General features: G+C 34.9%; 2 protein-coding genes across 3 annotated transcripts in view; both read left to right on the top strand.

Annotated features, from left to right (window-relative positions):
* The window catches only part of LOC117923940 (ornithine aminotransferase, mitochondrial), a 38,194-nt gene extending 36,124 nt beyond the window's left edge, over positions 1 to 2,070 (top strand). The window contains exon 10 of the mRNA XM_034842447.1: positions 1,606 to 2,070. Within this exon, the coding sequence (XP_034698338.1) occupies positions 1,606 to 1,756 (151 nt within the window). The 3' untranslated portion in view covers positions 1,757 to 2,070. The remainder of the gene's footprint in view (positions 1 to 1,605) is intronic.
* Positions 2,071 to 9,896: 7,826 nt separating this feature from the next.
* On the top strand, positions 9,897 to 12,188 carry LOC117923804 (F-box protein At5g46170). Of its 2 annotated transcripts, none has more exons than XM_034842264.1 (2): positions 9,897 to 11,490; positions 11,660 to 11,793. In XM_034842264.1, the coding sequence occupies exon 1, from the start codon at positions 10,268 to 10,270 to the stop codon at positions 11,465 to 11,467; it is 1,200 nt and encodes a 399-aa protein (XP_034698155.1). In that variant the 5' UTR covers positions 9,897 to 10,267; the 3' UTR covers positions 11,468 to 11,490; positions 11,660 to 11,793. The 2 variants fall into 2 exon arrangements, with proteins under 2 accessions (XP_034698155.1, XP_034698154.1); XM_034842263.1 differs by lacking the exon at positions 11,660 to 11,793 and adding an exon at positions 11,800 to 12,188 and having other exon boundaries at positions 9,899 to 11,490.
* The last annotated feature ends 3,867 nt before the right edge of the window (positions 12,189 to 16,055 follow it).

Raw genomic sequence — 16,055 nt, 5'->3', positions numbered from 1 at the left:
GAGGAAATGCTTCTATAAAATTCAGACTTTACAGCACAAGAAGACTGAATACGTTGTTTAACATAAATTTTATAACAAACAAAAATGAAGCAAGTGGTATTTCTTCCTTTTCTTTTAAATTTTTTAGGAAAGCTTTTTGGAAATGGGATGGTTGATCATATGATTCATATCTCAGTTGTCTGATAGTGTTCAATAGGATAGGATTCTGACATCAAAAGCGTAGTTATACCTCTTGATTGACACAGCATTGAACTCTTTGTTCAAGGGGTGGGCTGGCCCATGGTTTGATCAATGTGTTGGATCAGGTTTGGGTTTTCTTTTGTGTCTGAACCAAAGTTTGGACTAGGCTTGGACAGTTGGATCTACCCTACTGAGCACAAGGGGCTTGACCAAAGTGCAACACTATTCTAGATCTTACATTTAATATATATAAATCTTTTGTTATTTCTTAAATTTAAAAACTAGCCAGCAGAATGTAAGGAATTGGATATAATCATACCAGTACCACATAAAGCATATTTGAAAAAAAAAAATTTGAACTTATTAATAAAAACTGACAAAAGAAAGTGGGGAGTCTAATGAACTTCTCAGATGGGCCTGACTTGGGGAAGCCAATGGGTTTGGTTCTAGAAATTCAAATAATAGGCTGCCTACACTTTGCTTGGTCTTTCTGCACCCTTACCTTCATCTGTATCAAGAAAACGTAGCAAATTTTTTACTATCCAACTTATCCTAATATCTTTTTTCAGATCTAAATGCTGAAAATTGCTAATGTTGTGTCTACTGATATTTTATTAATTAGGCATGGAATTTATTAGCAAAAATTCATTTTCTTAGATAATTGGGTTATCAGAGAAATTATAAGTCATCAGATTTCCACATTCTGGGATTTGTTTGAGGTTCTTTTAAGGTGATTGAAGCTCCTTTCTAATGTTGTAAGCCTTGTGGCTCCCATAGTTTCTCCATTTCTGATAACTCTTTGACCCCTTTAGTAGGAGTTTTTCTAGTGTTTGTATTATTATATATCAGTAAAGTTTTATACCGTCATAATAATAAGAATATGAAGTCTTTTGTCCCATTTCATGCAGTTTGTATTATTTCATCAGAACTGGATAAATTATTTTAAAAAATCTCAAATTGCATGCAACTTATGTTTTAAGCATGTGCAAATCATCTCTATTTTATATTAGCCAATATCTTTTCATATTATTCAGAAAAGTAAATAAGCCCCAAAATATAGTCTTAAGATCATGAAACTAACAGCATATAAATTTTTTTTCCTTGAATGCATTGCCTTTTGCCACTCAGTTTGTTCTTGATTTTTTTTTCCTGTTCTTTTTACTCTTAACTGCATTCCAATGTTCTTGCCAATTTTTTCTGATGACTAGCTTACTTTTAATGTTCATTTTCCTAATTAATTGTCAAATTATTAGTAATGCAGCATATTTTCCAAACTTGAAATGTGTTTAAGCTGTGTAAATCTGTAATATTTCATGGACCAAAGATTTGTCTCTTCTCTTGAATCAAATGCTAGTAAAAATGAGAAATGCCTTGTCTTCATATTCAAGATTATGTATTGTAGGACCTAATGTTTGTATTTGTCAGTTTGGATGAGCTACAAGAAGGCTCAAATGCTCTTCGTGATGTCATGGAATTTGATGTACCAAAGATGCAGAAGGCAAAGCACGAGAGAGTCTCCCAAACAACCACTAACATATGTGATCGTTGTGGTCGAAATATGGATGATCTTAGATAAAGATCTCTGAAATAAATGCATGTTGCTTTTTCAAATGCAGATTTCTACCTTCTAGATGTCTACATCTTGTACATGGGTTCTTTAAAACTATATTTCCTTTTCTGTTGCAATAATTCTGGTCTATCTGAAGTAAACTGTGGCGCTGAATTCCCTAATCACAATCTGTAAGATACTTCTCCATGGATTCCTGTTCCTTGTTGAATCGGGTGTCATCTGTGGCTTAAGTCACCAGCCCAAAAAACAGCAACAAATCAATAACAATGTATAATTAGCAAATGATATTGCTGTTGCTTTTCCTCTCTTTTGTTGCAATATTTCTAGTCTCCAAAGTAAACTTTGGCTCTGAATTCCCATTCACAATCTGTGAGATATAATTAGCATACGATATTGCTATTGCTTCTTGTGTCAAGTTTTATTATATGCTATATATCAGATAACATGACTTTTTTTTTCTTTGTGTGCGTGTGTGATGAATGACAAATTAACTCCTTTTTCCATGCTTGCAGACAAGATGTTTCCAATCATTTTGCCATTTGGTGATGTTTCTTTCTTCTATGATTTTCTTTAAGGTTGTTGTGCATTAGATGCTTTTCTTTTCTTTTCTTTTTTGACTGCATAAAAGATTAGAAATAACTTCAGAAAACCATTGAGATCAAAATACATGACTAACAAATGACTTCCATACGAGAAAACTTTAGTGTCAACAGGTAGTAGAAGAGCTCTAACTTATTGGGGGTAGTTTCCTAGTCCATAGGAAGGAGAGAGAGAGAGAGAGAGAGAGAGAGATGTGTCAAATTCTGAATAAATCTGGCCTGAAGCTGTGTCTAATTTGATGGCAAGTGAGGCCTGTCAGTAAAGCCCCATTTTCACCTCTTACCATGTTTAAAGAAATGCCCACCTCTGTGTGCGTGTGTCCGTACGTGGAACAGTGTTGCCTCTAGATTCCGTGTTTCTTCCTCGTATGTCCTACACGCCAAGTCTCTTCTTTATTTGCCATGTGATCCACATATCCCTCTCCAATACTGTTTCTTTCTCAAATAAAGAAAGCAATACGGACATACATAGCTACCGTGTTAAGATTAAATATGGGATAAATTAACACAGATGAGAGTGGCATGTGATCTAGCTGAGGCCAGAGGCCCTTGGGAAACTTGGTGCCTGCATATAGAAATTCGTTAGTTGTGTCAAAGGTTATATAATATAAGTCCTTTGGTTGAGGGAGACATGGTGGAGACAAAATAATGCAAAAACTTTTGGTTGTTATGTGATTATAGAGTGAGAGACAGCTCTTCTCCTTGATGATAAAAAGATGTATCATGCTAACCCATGAGAGTCTTAGAAGATCCATGGAGTGTAGACATTTTTTCATCAACCTTAGCTGGATTTCATGATTGTGTAGTGACAAAATATTGGGAAAAGCTTAGCTGTTTATTATCATATTGTGAAAACTTCTCTGCTCTCTATTTCATATTGATCATATTCATACTAAAGTACAGATTGTCCTCCTTTGATTTTATTAAAATATTGCTCAGTTTGGCCAGATCATTAAACTATACTAAAATATTTTATAATTTATTTATCCAAATTAATATGCAATTTCAAAGATATTATCAACTAACGGGGATGAGTCTTGTTCTTGTGAGATGAGAATTTCTTTATTCTCGTAATGATCGTTCTCTCCCCATGTGGATATTGTTTTTTCTTTAACATATATTACATGGTTAAGAAGAGTTTACTACTACTTCTCGTATAAATATTGTTTGTTCTGAATTTAATGGACTTTCACATATAGCATTAGGAACTTGTTTTCCATCCGATGTGAGACCTCATAATTACCCTTAATGTAAATATAATATTTTTATTGTATCCCATGAAATAGCGAAACCACTTAAAGTATACATTGAAAGTCTCACATAAAGGTTATAATTGACTTTGATATTATTTGTTACAACTTTGGATATACTCTCTATCGTGTAAATATTATATGCTTTAAGCATAATAAGCCTTGGGTTGCTTTTAAATGCATCACATGATCAAGAGGAGTTTGCTATATGAAACTATATATAGGGTTCATCTTAATCATGTAAATGTGTTTTAAAATCGAAGCACCCATAAGACTTAAAATTGGTTGTTTAATCGGCAAAAAATACGTTCTTTAGTGGACCTTTTCCAATTCTGTTGTTCTTATTGATGATAGAGGTATCTTAGGAGGTAAGAAAAGTCAAAGCTAAAGTAAGAAAAGTCAAAGCTAAAACTTGGAATTTGGAAATTTAATCCCTCACTGTGAGTCCGAAAATCAACAAGAATAATAAAGAAAAGATTTCCAAATGCAAAACTTTACGGGTATGTTTGATTACTAGAAAATGTAAGGAAAAGAAAATAAAAAAAAAAAGATTTAAAAAAAAAAAGTAAAGAAAAATGAAAAGTAGATTTAAAATCTATAAGTTATTCGTATATGTTATTTCAAACTCATCTTATTTATTTTAATTTTTTCATATAGAGTAAATAATTTAAAAATATATAAGTTTTTAATTAATTTTAATTATATTTTATTTTCTTTTATATTTTCTATGTTACAACGAATATGAGAAAATGATTTTCTACCTTTTTTTTTTCTCAGTACTTTTTTATAACAAACATAACCGAAAGAATCAAAGATTTTTCTGGCTAAAAAACAACTCAAACATGGAAAAAAAGAAAGGAATAAAACTTTCAAGTAAAAAAGCAAAAAGGATCATTCAAATCTTTTTCATTCATGTAGAGTCAAATGTGGTAGATTATTGAAGATTTTAATATGCATAACCATGGTTTTTCCATCTAAATCAAGATGGTTGCATTAGGTTTTGTCGGTTATATCATAAACCAATTCCTACTTGTATAGATATTGCCTATTCTCCTCATGGTTTTTCACCAATTAGAGAAGTCTACTACACAGTATCGGAACCTCTTTCCCTATCCGATTTGAGACATCATAGATTGTGTCAGCTTAAGAGCAGGATATGATAGAGTAGAACTATATTATGGAATTACTTACTTTCTAATAAATGAAATGCTATGAATTGGCCACCAACTTCTCTGTGTTGATATTGCGCTTTTCATGGACCACTGTGACTTTGAATTATTTAAAACAAAATGGAGATAAATCAATGTATAAAGTTGCATTTAAGGCTAATTAATCCACGGTTGTGAGAAAGGTAAGTGAAGAAAATGAGACAGGAAATGAATCCAGAAGTTTTACATACAGTGGGAGTTTAGAAATAAATACATAAATAGTATTTCCTTTGTATACATTTCTTGATCTTTTCATGCATATAAATTGTATCAGAGCTTTTGCTGAGGTAACAGATGTGTGAAGGCATCTCTCAAAGTTCCAAGATATGATACTTGGTGGTGGGTCAAACTACAAAAGGTATCTAATTTTAAGTGAAGAGGGATCTTGGTTTTATCTTTGTTTACTTGTAACTCCTTTCTTGTAGATAGCCATCTCTCCTGATAAAAACAAAGGCTGTCCATGCCTAATAAATTCACCTCTAGCTTAGTGCCCAGATATAGAACATGTTAGGTGGTTGAACTGATGATGCTCCTTGCTTCTAAGCATATGCCTTGTATCCCATTTCTTCCCTCGAATGGACCGACAGAGGAGGTCAAAATTTTGGATTTCAGCAAAGATTTGGAAAGTGAAAAGAGGAGAAAAATCTTATCTCTTTGTCTTCTCTCCCATGCCTGATCTCTAAAATAAAATTTGGAAAAAATCTGCTCTACTTTTATGGTTTAGGCTAAGCCTGAGGTTTTGTAGAGAGGTTGATGTCCGAATCCCATGCATGTAAGCCTCAGTCCTAGTCAAGTATGGACGTCAAACGTAGGATAGGGGGCTTCAAATGATATTCAGAATATGTTCAGTGGTGGAAAACCCACCATCTGCATGGACCTCACACATGAGAAAAGAGCTAAGGAGGACCACTCTCTAGAATGGCCTCTGTAGCTCGAGGGCCATACTCCCCACATTCTCCCATTTCTTAAACATCCCCTGAAGAGTAAATTCCTTCATAATTCCAATACTTAATTCATATCTTAGGAGTCATTGTCCACATGGACCGTTACAGCAAAACCCCATTGTTTTTTAGTAATAACAAGATTATAGCGCTTGATCCCATACATGAATGCTTAGGCCCCCCCACCATTGCAGCTGCAGAGCATGTGACAAAGAGCTCCTAATGTCACATCATTACATGGGCGCACCCCATTATTAGGAAATATGTAATATTGACTTGGTAACCCTATTCATGTAATGATTTGTCATAGGCATGGGGCAGTTGGACTGAGTGGGTAACGCATCACTAAAGATGAGATTATGATGTTGGCATTCATGGGCTCATTGTTGGTCACAAGGGCGGGGGACCATCAGCACCACCATGTATGAGTACGAGTAGTTGCAACTTGCAACTCCATTGGACTAAGGATGACAAGCCTTAGAAGATGGGGTAATGGGTGTAGTATTATTAGGACAACACCCCCTTCTGATGTAACCCACCCACACAGATCATGGGTTCTCCTCTCCTCCCCATGCTATAGCTCTGCAGCAAAGCTCTTTCCCCTCTCTTTCCCCTCCACCTCGCTGCCTTGATTATGACTTTTATTGCTCTCCAACTGCTCCTCAGTTTTGTGTCATGAATTAAATTCTTCCCACTAGCGCCATTGTGTACATGTATGACACTGTCTCTTACTGTCTTTGTACCCACTTTAATTGAGGGATGAGTTGTGGCAGCCGCGTGGGGCACGCGCTCCAACTGGGGAACCCCTCAAGCTGTAGGGCATGGCCCCCATTTTTGTCTCTCCCCCTCCTCCCCTCCCACCTGTTCTCTCTACATCAAATCTTTCTGTTATGGAAACCGGATACTTCTATGTTGTCTCCTTTTTTTTTTCTTTTTTTTTTCTCGTAAGTTCTCCCCCCACCGCTGAAACTTATATATATATATATATATATATATATATATATATATATATATATATATATATATATATATAATGTAATATAATAATTGAAACAAAGTTACAAAAAATCCAACTTAATTTGATGAGCTACGCGGTTGCAACAATGTCCTAAAACTGCTACCATCAACTAACGACAACCATTCCAAGACACAACCTCAATTGTTGACTCATAACAGTCTCTTTGTTGACTTATAACAGTTATGAACAAGTTGTCCACGAAAAAATTATAAAGAACTTATCCATAATCTAATTACTAAAAAAAATGCTAAAATTGAAAAGAAAAAGAAGTAGACGTGTATAATATTTAGTTGAAGTTTTTAAAAATAAAAAAAACTATTTTAAAGTTTTTAAAAATAAAAAAAACTATTTTAAAATGTGTTTGATAATGATTTTAAAAAGTGTTTATATTCTTTATAATACTTGAAAATTTTTATATTTTAAATATTAAAAAAATTAAAAATACTTTTTAAAATTACTATCAAATGCACTCTTAAAAAATAAAAAGATGATCGTTATTTAACTCTCGATTATCTCAGTACAATCAATTGCATAAACTTTCATAAAAACCAATCTAACAATTAGAAGAGTAAAAATCACTAATAGCTTTTCACCTTTATAATAATAAAGTAAAAAATCACATTTTTATATTATATTAAAAATGTTACACTTAAAAAGCTTTTCAAGGCCTTGTTTCACTAAAAATTCAAAAACTTTGCAGTAAAATAATCACCCTGCTCTAACCTTTGAAACAAGCATTGGGCAACCAAGAGGTTGCAAGTTGACCTCTACTAAATTCTAATACCACCCAAACATGACCTCCACATTAATTTGTACGGAAGGCACGGCCTCGTCCTTTGCTCCAAAGCCCGTGAAACTTTCTCAGCTTCCAAACATCTACACATGCTACAACGTGTGTATGGTGGTTTTCTTTTCCTTCTTTAAATCATCCATGGTTTCGTAGATCTATCAAAGTACCAAAAGCACGTACCGCACATGACTTATCATTCTTGTAAAGCCTACACCACCCTTATTTTATACCTTTTTTCAACTCACAAACTTGCATCATGCCTTACAAGAAAGTATATACATGCTTAACGAATAAGACAATTCACAAAATGAAATTTTTTTTTTAAAAGCTTTATATATTTTATGACCACTCATCATCGCCATCTTGAATCTATCATTTATTAGTACCCTCTCAACTAATCTAACCTACATTGCATATGATAATATATATGCTTCTTCTATCCCTAAAATTGCCCGTCACATCGATTTGTGTGATGGGATGCTTAAGCTTGGATCAAGCTAGTAGTTAATCAAGTTTATTATGTAACACGTTCAAATATTCTCTAGTTTACCTACTTTACATATCAGAAGAATACAAAACTTTTGTTTAAGATATTTAGTATATAGTAATTAGGAGCAAGCTCATCCAAGGAGGTGGTGGTACAAAATTATGTGATGTAAGACTAAATGATTTTTATAATATGAATTAAAGAAAGCACCCGTTTCTCTCGTGATGGATTGGCTTTTTGGGGGATGGGGGTTGTGGATTATTCATGATATTAGAGGGGTTTTGGTGAGTATCATTATTCTATTTTTATTTTTTTTTATATCTTATGTTCAAAGTTTAAATGAGCAAATGAGTTGGGGGATGTGATGTCCATGAATTTGTGATTCATTTCTTGTAACATGTCTTGGACTTGTATTTCAATAAAGATTTGACACTTTTTTTTTCATTACTAATCTGACAAAGGGTAGGTTTTGATTTTTATGGGAATGGATTTTTTGTATTTTTATTTCTATTTTTAATAAGTAATGAATGGAATTTGAACTTTGTGAACATGGCCTTAGTCTATATGGTCTATGTGGGGTTTATGAAATTCAAGAATTGGATGTGAAGGTAAAAGAGCTAGTTTGTAGAAAGGTAAAAATGATAAGTATGTAGAAAGAAAAAGGCAACAAAGGGTATGATAAAGGAATGGTATGATTTGTGGGGATGATTACCCTAAAGCTCTAAGAAGAAATGCATTGGATGATATTATTATTGATGGAAGTTTTTGTAGTGGCTGGTCTTCTCTCCACCTACACTACACAAAACAGGTCAAAGCTTTTATACTATCAACTCCCCACTTTCTTTTTTCTTTTCCTTCTATGGAAGGTTTAATTTGTACCCAAAATAGAAACCAGCCCTTGATGTCTATTTTTTTAATTAAATTATTTGGAAAAAGGTAGAGTGGGCTTGTATGAAATTGGGCTTGGGTGAAAGTTGGAAAGTCAGACGGGTGAGAGGATAGGGTAGCTGAGAATAGAGTTGGAAGGCATAGGACTAAAAATGGGCCTCCATGTCTTCTTCCTTCTTCCCCCAAATAGCAAGCACCAAAATCAAAGTTACTTTTCAACAACCCAACGGTCAATCATAATTCATTTACCAATATAAAAAGGTTTATAGTATTATGCATATTGTAATTTTTTTTTAACCACGTGAAAATGTTATAAAATGATGAGAATTCATCGAGTATATACAATATCAAATTCATCAAGAATTGGATATGATTGTTATGAGTTGATCTCGACCTCGATGTAGGGGTTTGTTTAGCCTTATTTGAAGTGTTTATCTATTTGACCCTACAATCATATTGGACATAATGAAAACATTGTGTTTATATAAGAGTGTTTATAATCTTCTACGTCGAATATGGAATAAAGTTTTTTATGCTATTAAATACGAATCTTTTTCTAATCCTATAGACGTGTTTTAAAATCGTGAGAATCCCCTTTTAAAGGTAAAGTAAATACTATGTACAAAGTTGAATGGGTTCGTTATTAATAATTTCATTTATTTGGATATAAATATTTTTTATTTTAAAGATCAAAAGTAAATTATATACAAAGAAGTAATGGAATCGATGATTTGTTTTAATTATGAGGCATGGGGAAGTAGTTAAATGGAATTAAAACATGATGGTAGACAATTTGATGCATAGATATTTGGTAGGGATATATGATGGATTATCTACCAATCTCTAAGTGACATTTCAACCAATGAAAAATGTATATTAAATAGAAGATGATATGACAAAGGTAGAATAAAGGTATAAGAAAATAAATAAACAAAGGGAAGGGAAGGGAAGGGGTGTTTTTATAGAAAGATATGAGATGAGGGAAGAGGGGCAGATAATAATATCATCGTCATCATCATCATCATCATCATCATCATCGATCCCTCAATTCTTTTGCTGTGTGTAAAACAAGACAAAAGGGTGCGTGGATCTATTTCATCCCACCATTTCCAGATTTTTCATCTCTATCCCTACAGGGTTAGGGTTAAGGGGGACAGTAGGGTTAGGGTTAAGGAGGACAGTAGGGTTAGGGTTTGTTTGCCTCATGACTTGCTTCCCATCAGATCTGCTTCAATACTCTTCTCTTACTGTTGGGTGAACCTTCTCTGTTTCCCTTCCTTTCCTTTCTCTCAATCTCCCTCTCCCTCTCCCTCTCCCTCTCTTTCTCTATCGAGGAATGGCTTCGTCTATGCGTCCAGATCCGAGCACCAGAATCTGGCCGGAACCCCAGAACAGTCCACCGCCGGTGATGATGATGGCAGAGGCCATCGACCACTTCGACCGCTTGCCGGACTCTCTGCTTCTCCTTGTTTTCAACAAGATCGGAGACGTCAAGGCGCTGGGTCGCTGCTGTGTTGTTTCGAGACGCTTCCATACCCTTGTACCACAGGTTGAAAACGTCGTCGTTCGGGTGGACTGCGTTATTTCCGATGATGAATCTTCCTCCGCCGCTGGTTCTTTGGAAAAATCTCGTGGACCTTTTTCGCACCTCTTTCGCCTGGTGTTCGGCGGCATTGTGAAACCCCTCCAAGCCCTAGGCCAGTTCTTAGGTCCCAAGAGATCCGCCCCAACGACCTCTTCTTCTCTCGCCGTAGGCGGTGGCTCCGAGGAAGATGGGGACGTTGATCATCAGACTGGTGGAGTTACGCACCACTCGCCCACTCAAGTGTTGAAGAACTTCAACGAGATTCGATTTCTACGCATCGAGCTTCCCAGCGGCGAATTGGGGATTGAGGATGGGGTGTTGTTGAAATGGAGAGCGGATTTCGGATCCACACTTGACAATTGCGTGATTCTGGGAGCGGCATCCGTGATTTGCCCAGGCCCCACAAAGGGATCGGGGGTTCAGGACAGTGGAAATGATGCTTTTTGTGTTAGCAATGGCGGAGATGATAATGGAAGCATTCCAGAGTCGTTTTACACAAATGGAGGTCTGAAATTAAGGGTTGTTTGGACGATTAGTTCTTTGATTGCTGCCTCGGCGAGGCATTACTTGCTTCAGCCAATAATTGCAGAGCATAAGACGCTGGACAGTTTGGTGTTGACAGATGCGGATGGGCAGGGAGTTCTGTGTATGAATAGGGATCAGTTGGAAGAGTTGAGGGTGAAGCCTTTGTCGGCATCATCTGCATCAAAGAGGACGCTTGTGCCTGCACTCAATATGAGGCTTTGGTATGCGCCCCACTTGGAATTGCCCGACGGTATTGTGCTGAAGGGAGCCACATTGGTGGCGATTCGGCCAAGCGAGCAGTCAGTGACAAAGAAGGAGGTGTCTGATGGATCTTGGGTTTCAGCTGCATTTGAGGAGCCATATGGGACTGCAGCAAAGATGTTGGTGAAAAGAAGGACATACTGTCTTGAGATGAACTCCTTTTGAGAATAGTGGAGGAGAAGAATGAGGTAAATTTGCAAATGTGATATTCCTTTTGGCATGTAGTAGTGTGGAATGAGTTGGGTTTCCTTATGGGTGTTTGATGCTTTACAGAATTTATAACTAGGGTAAATTGCACATATTATGTCACCTATTATCAGCTAAAGACACTGATAACAATTAAAGCTTATTGTGCAGTTGGAAGATATGTGTTTTTACTACCTGTTTTTGGGTCTGCCTATGTGCAATGCATATTTGGTTTCAGAAATTCATTGTGGAACATCATTGGATGATTTGATCATTCCCAATTTATTCAATTCATGATGGGAATATTTCAGGGAATGCACAATGGCAGAAGGAAAAGGGGATTTGCTTGTTTTTGCAGGGCGGGGAATCAGAGAACACAATTTTGGTTGGGTTCAATGTACCATCAGATGGAATCAAGCTACCTCTGAGATGCCAATCCTGGGTTAATTGTGCACAACAAATCTTTCACCATCTGTGCTTGCTTGAACTGGAGGATAAAATGCATTTGCTTTTTGGTTTTATTTCGGGCATATGCTTGTGAGCATGCACACATGCAACTAGATGGATGTTGTAAGAGCTTTGAGTTTGTAGTCACTTACATTTATTAATCATCTCCATATATGTGAATATTGTAGGTATGAATATTTTATGCTTATGTGATATACTTTTGAAATTCATTCAGAAGTGTATTTTGCCTTTAGCTCTAAATTCGGATTCCCTGGTTATTATGGTTTACTCTTGAGAGGGTGTAGGAACTTGTGGACATGGATAGACTGGTTAGGAAAACAACATCTACTGTGGCATGTGGTTTGATGAGGTGCCTCCACAAAGATTCAGTAGTTTATGTGTGGCAATACCAGAATTAAATAGATATTGTGAACATAATTTGGGCGTGCTAGTAGGACAGGTTTTAGAGGAGTTAAGTCGACTAGATAGCAGAGCAGAACTTGGTTTGGCATTCGGTGCAATAGGGCTTCAATGATGATGATCCAGATCCAGAATTTCATCTCATGAATCAGAAGGAATTGACAATTTAACAGCTGATAGTCTTGCTAGGATGGTTTGCTTGTCCCACTTTCTGGTGCGTTTGTTTCTAGTTAGTTATGATGCTGACAATTTGAACTCTTGAAGCTTTAATTTTTCATGTTTTGGTAGATGTAAGATAGCTAGTCACTGCATCAGGAGTTTCTTCTTACTGCCTATTGCCATATATAAAGGTTGTATGCCTGCGTTGCAAATAATTCTGACCTACAATAGGGTGTTGTTTGCTTGCGTTGCAAATGATTCTGACCTACAATAGGGTGTTGTATGCTTGGGTTGCAAATAACTCTGACCTACGATAGGGTTTTAGATAACAGGTTTTGCCTTCGAGAACCCACGAAAAGGAATCTCATGAGTTGTTCCTGTTAATAATCTGTCATATTGGGTGCCCCATCTACTGCTTATTGGCAAAAAAAGTGTTGGAAATGAATCGAAAACATTAGCATCAGCACTGTCCTGATGATTCTGTAATCCTTTAGATGAAGTGAAGCAGTCCCTTTATATTTTGTTCAGCTTCCGTATGGGGAGTAGTTTTCTGTCAAATGTCTCATTCATGTCCCTTTTTTTTTTTTGTTCTTGATAGATGATTTTGTCACTCATCTGTTTTGTGTAAATACAGGCTTAGGATCCATGTTATAATTGCAGTTGTTAAAACCTAATACCTCTTTGAACAGCATCAATACCCTCTTCCTAGAGATATTGCTTGGAAAAAACTGGAGTTAATATCAAGCAAGAAAATGTTTTTTATAGTGATTGAGAGAGATGGGAGGGTAGAGATGGCTATCTCAAAGTGGGAAAAGAGATAACGTGACGACTGATATATTTTAAGGAAAGCCTATTGAGGTCATCTTAGAGTATATCCCAATAGTCTGTTTCTCTTTAGCAGTTAACATATTGCTTTCCATGATCAACTTTGAGTTGGCCCTGTCTTCAAGGCAGCTCTAGATTTGCAAAGGAGGCATCTGGCCCAATGCTTGTTTTATATTAGGTATTATTTGGTTATGAGTGTCTTTGCTACTATTCTATCCAAAAACAATGATGATGATAAAATAATGACTTCTGGATGAAGAAGTTTCATTGTAATGTCAGAAGCTATTTTGTCATTGAGGCTTAAGACAACCAGCATGGGGGGTTCACCAGGTTGTAGTGCCCTACTAATGCCTAAAAACCGCATTTTTTTATTTTTTTTATTTTTTTGGTTAATAGAGTTGACGTTTTAATAGTGGCTTTTTGGGGTACCCCAAAGCCACTTGTAAAAGAAGGTGCTGTAAAATCATTTGAGTTTGTTTTTTTAATGTTTGGTTTGAGGGGTCGGTTTGTTTGAATCTGAAGGAGGAAGGGACTGGGAATTGGGAGTGGGTGGGGTTGGATGTTTTCTTAGTGTCAAGTAGGGGCTTCAATTTATAAGGTTCCAGAGACGACTAGTACTTGGACGAAGTATGATGAGTGGAGGAGATTTTTTGGAGGGGGGTGGAGGACTATTGAATGAGTTTATAGCTGAGAATGATTGATGGGGCAGGCTGTTTCCAGGTAGCTATTGCTAGGCAGTACCTCTTCACCTCTTATTTTATTTGAAATGAGAGCAATTAATATTTCATAAATGAGCTGGTTCTGCCTGGGAGCTTTTACCTGTATGATCACATGAAGGCGTTGCCCTTGCTGGTGGCTGGTGCACTCCAAGATCCACGTGAATAAAGTCTACCTCCCACACCAGCCATTCTTCCCCCCACTCTCTGGATTTTTCTCAATAGTACGGTAATTTAAAAAAGTTATGCTTAAACCACCTAGGAAAGAGGATTTGCCATTTAGGAGAAAGGAGAGAGGTTCAGCAGATAATTTTTTTTTTTTAAACCAAAATCATCTTTTTAAATTTTCAAAGGGAAATCGTCTTTTCAAAAGACGAGTTCCATGAAAAAAAAAAATTAGTATTTAAAAAAATTCTCTATTTACAAGGGAACTCGTCTCTTGAAGAGACGAGTTCCCATGGGAAATTTTTTTTTTTTTAAATATTTTTTTATAAAAAAATTCCCAAATTAAAAAAAAAAAAAAAAAAAAACAATTCCACAAGGGAACTCGTCTCTTGAAGAGACGAGTTCCCATGGGAAAAAAAAAAAATTTAATGAAGAGATGCAACCACACAATTCAATTGAAGAGACGAGTTCCCAAATTAGTAAATTTTTTTTTTTTTTTTTTTTTTTGGGATTTTTTATAATTTGGGATTTTTTTTTTTAATGAAGAGACAATTTCCCTTTTGTAATATTTTTTTTATTTATTTTTTTATATTTTGGGATTTTTTAAAAAAATATATTAAAAATATTACTTTTTTTTAAAGAGACTATTTCCCCTTTGGAATTTTTTATTTTTATTTTATAATTTGAGATTTTTTTAAAAAAAATAAATATATTTTTTTATGGGAACTCATCTCTTCAAGAGACGAGTTCCCTTGAGGAATTGTTTTTTTTTTTTTTTAAAATAATAATTTGGGAATTTTTAAAAATATATATATATATATTGGGAACTTTTTTAAAAAAAAAAAAAAACGAGTTCCCTTAAGGAATTGTTTTTTTTTTTTTTAAATAATAATTTGGGAATTTTTTTAAAAATATATATATTTTTTATTTTTCATGAAACTCGTCTCTTGAAGAGACGAGTTCCCTTGAGGAATTTTTTTTTTTTTTTTTAATTTGGGAACTTTTTTTAAAAAATATTTTTTTTTCCATGGGAACTCATCTATTGAAGAGACGAGTTCCCTTGCGGAATTGTTTTTTTTTTTTTTTTTAATTTATTTAGGAATTTTTAAAAAAAAAATATTTAAAAAAAAAAAATTCCCATGGGGAACTCGTCTCTTGAATTTCCCCTGTGGAATTTTTTTTTAAATATATACCTTGAAGGAATTTTCTTTTTTTTTATATATATATTTTTTTTCATGGAACTCGTCTCTTCAAGAGACGAGTTCTCTTATAAATGGGGAATTTTTTTAAATACTATTTTTTTTTTCATGGAACTCGTCTTTTGAAAAGACGATTTCCCTTTGTTTTAAAAAAAATTTATCCGCTGAACCTCTCTCCTCTCTCCTCTCTCCTAAGTGGCAAATCCTCTTTCCTATGTGGCAAAAACTACCGTATATTTGTAATAACTTCTTCTACTACAGTAATTTAAGCATAACTTTTTTAAATTACCGTACTATTGAGAAAAATCCCTCACTCTCTGCGAACCTGTTTTGTAATCCGTCTTTATCTTTATTTCTGATTCTGATGGCATTTTGAAAGCGTCCACTAGTTTTATTGGTAAATTATTTAAGGGATTATATTAGATACTTAGAGATTTAGTTTTGTTTGAGATCCAATGCATAATCGATGTTGTTGTAAGGATGGGGAAAGAACGAAAGACTTTGGCCCTGTTTTACCACCCTTTTTTTCGAATGATTTTTTATTTTTTAAATAAATAAAAAAACAGAAAAACGAAAATGATTGGTAATTAGAAAACTGCTTTCTATTTTTGTTAAAAATTGAAAATAAGATGTTTT

The sequence above is a fragment of the Vitis riparia genome, chromosome 10, assembly GCF_004353265.1.
Source record: "Vitis riparia cultivar Riparia Gloire de Montpellier isolate 1030 chromosome 10, EGFV_Vit.rip_1.0, whole genome shotgun sequence".
Taxonomy (NCBI): Eukaryota; Viridiplantae; Streptophyta; class Magnoliopsida; order Vitales; family Vitaceae; genus Vitis; species Vitis riparia.
The sequence above is the reverse complement of the archived record's forward strand: the minus strand, read 5'-3'. Positions and strand labels throughout refer to the sequence as shown.

What these genes read in the sequence shown, in the direction of transcription:
- LOC117923804 (XM_034842263.1), top strand. Translation starts at nt 10,268, where the DNA reads ATGGCTTCGTCTATGCGTCCAGATCCGAGCACCAGAATCTGGCCGGAA.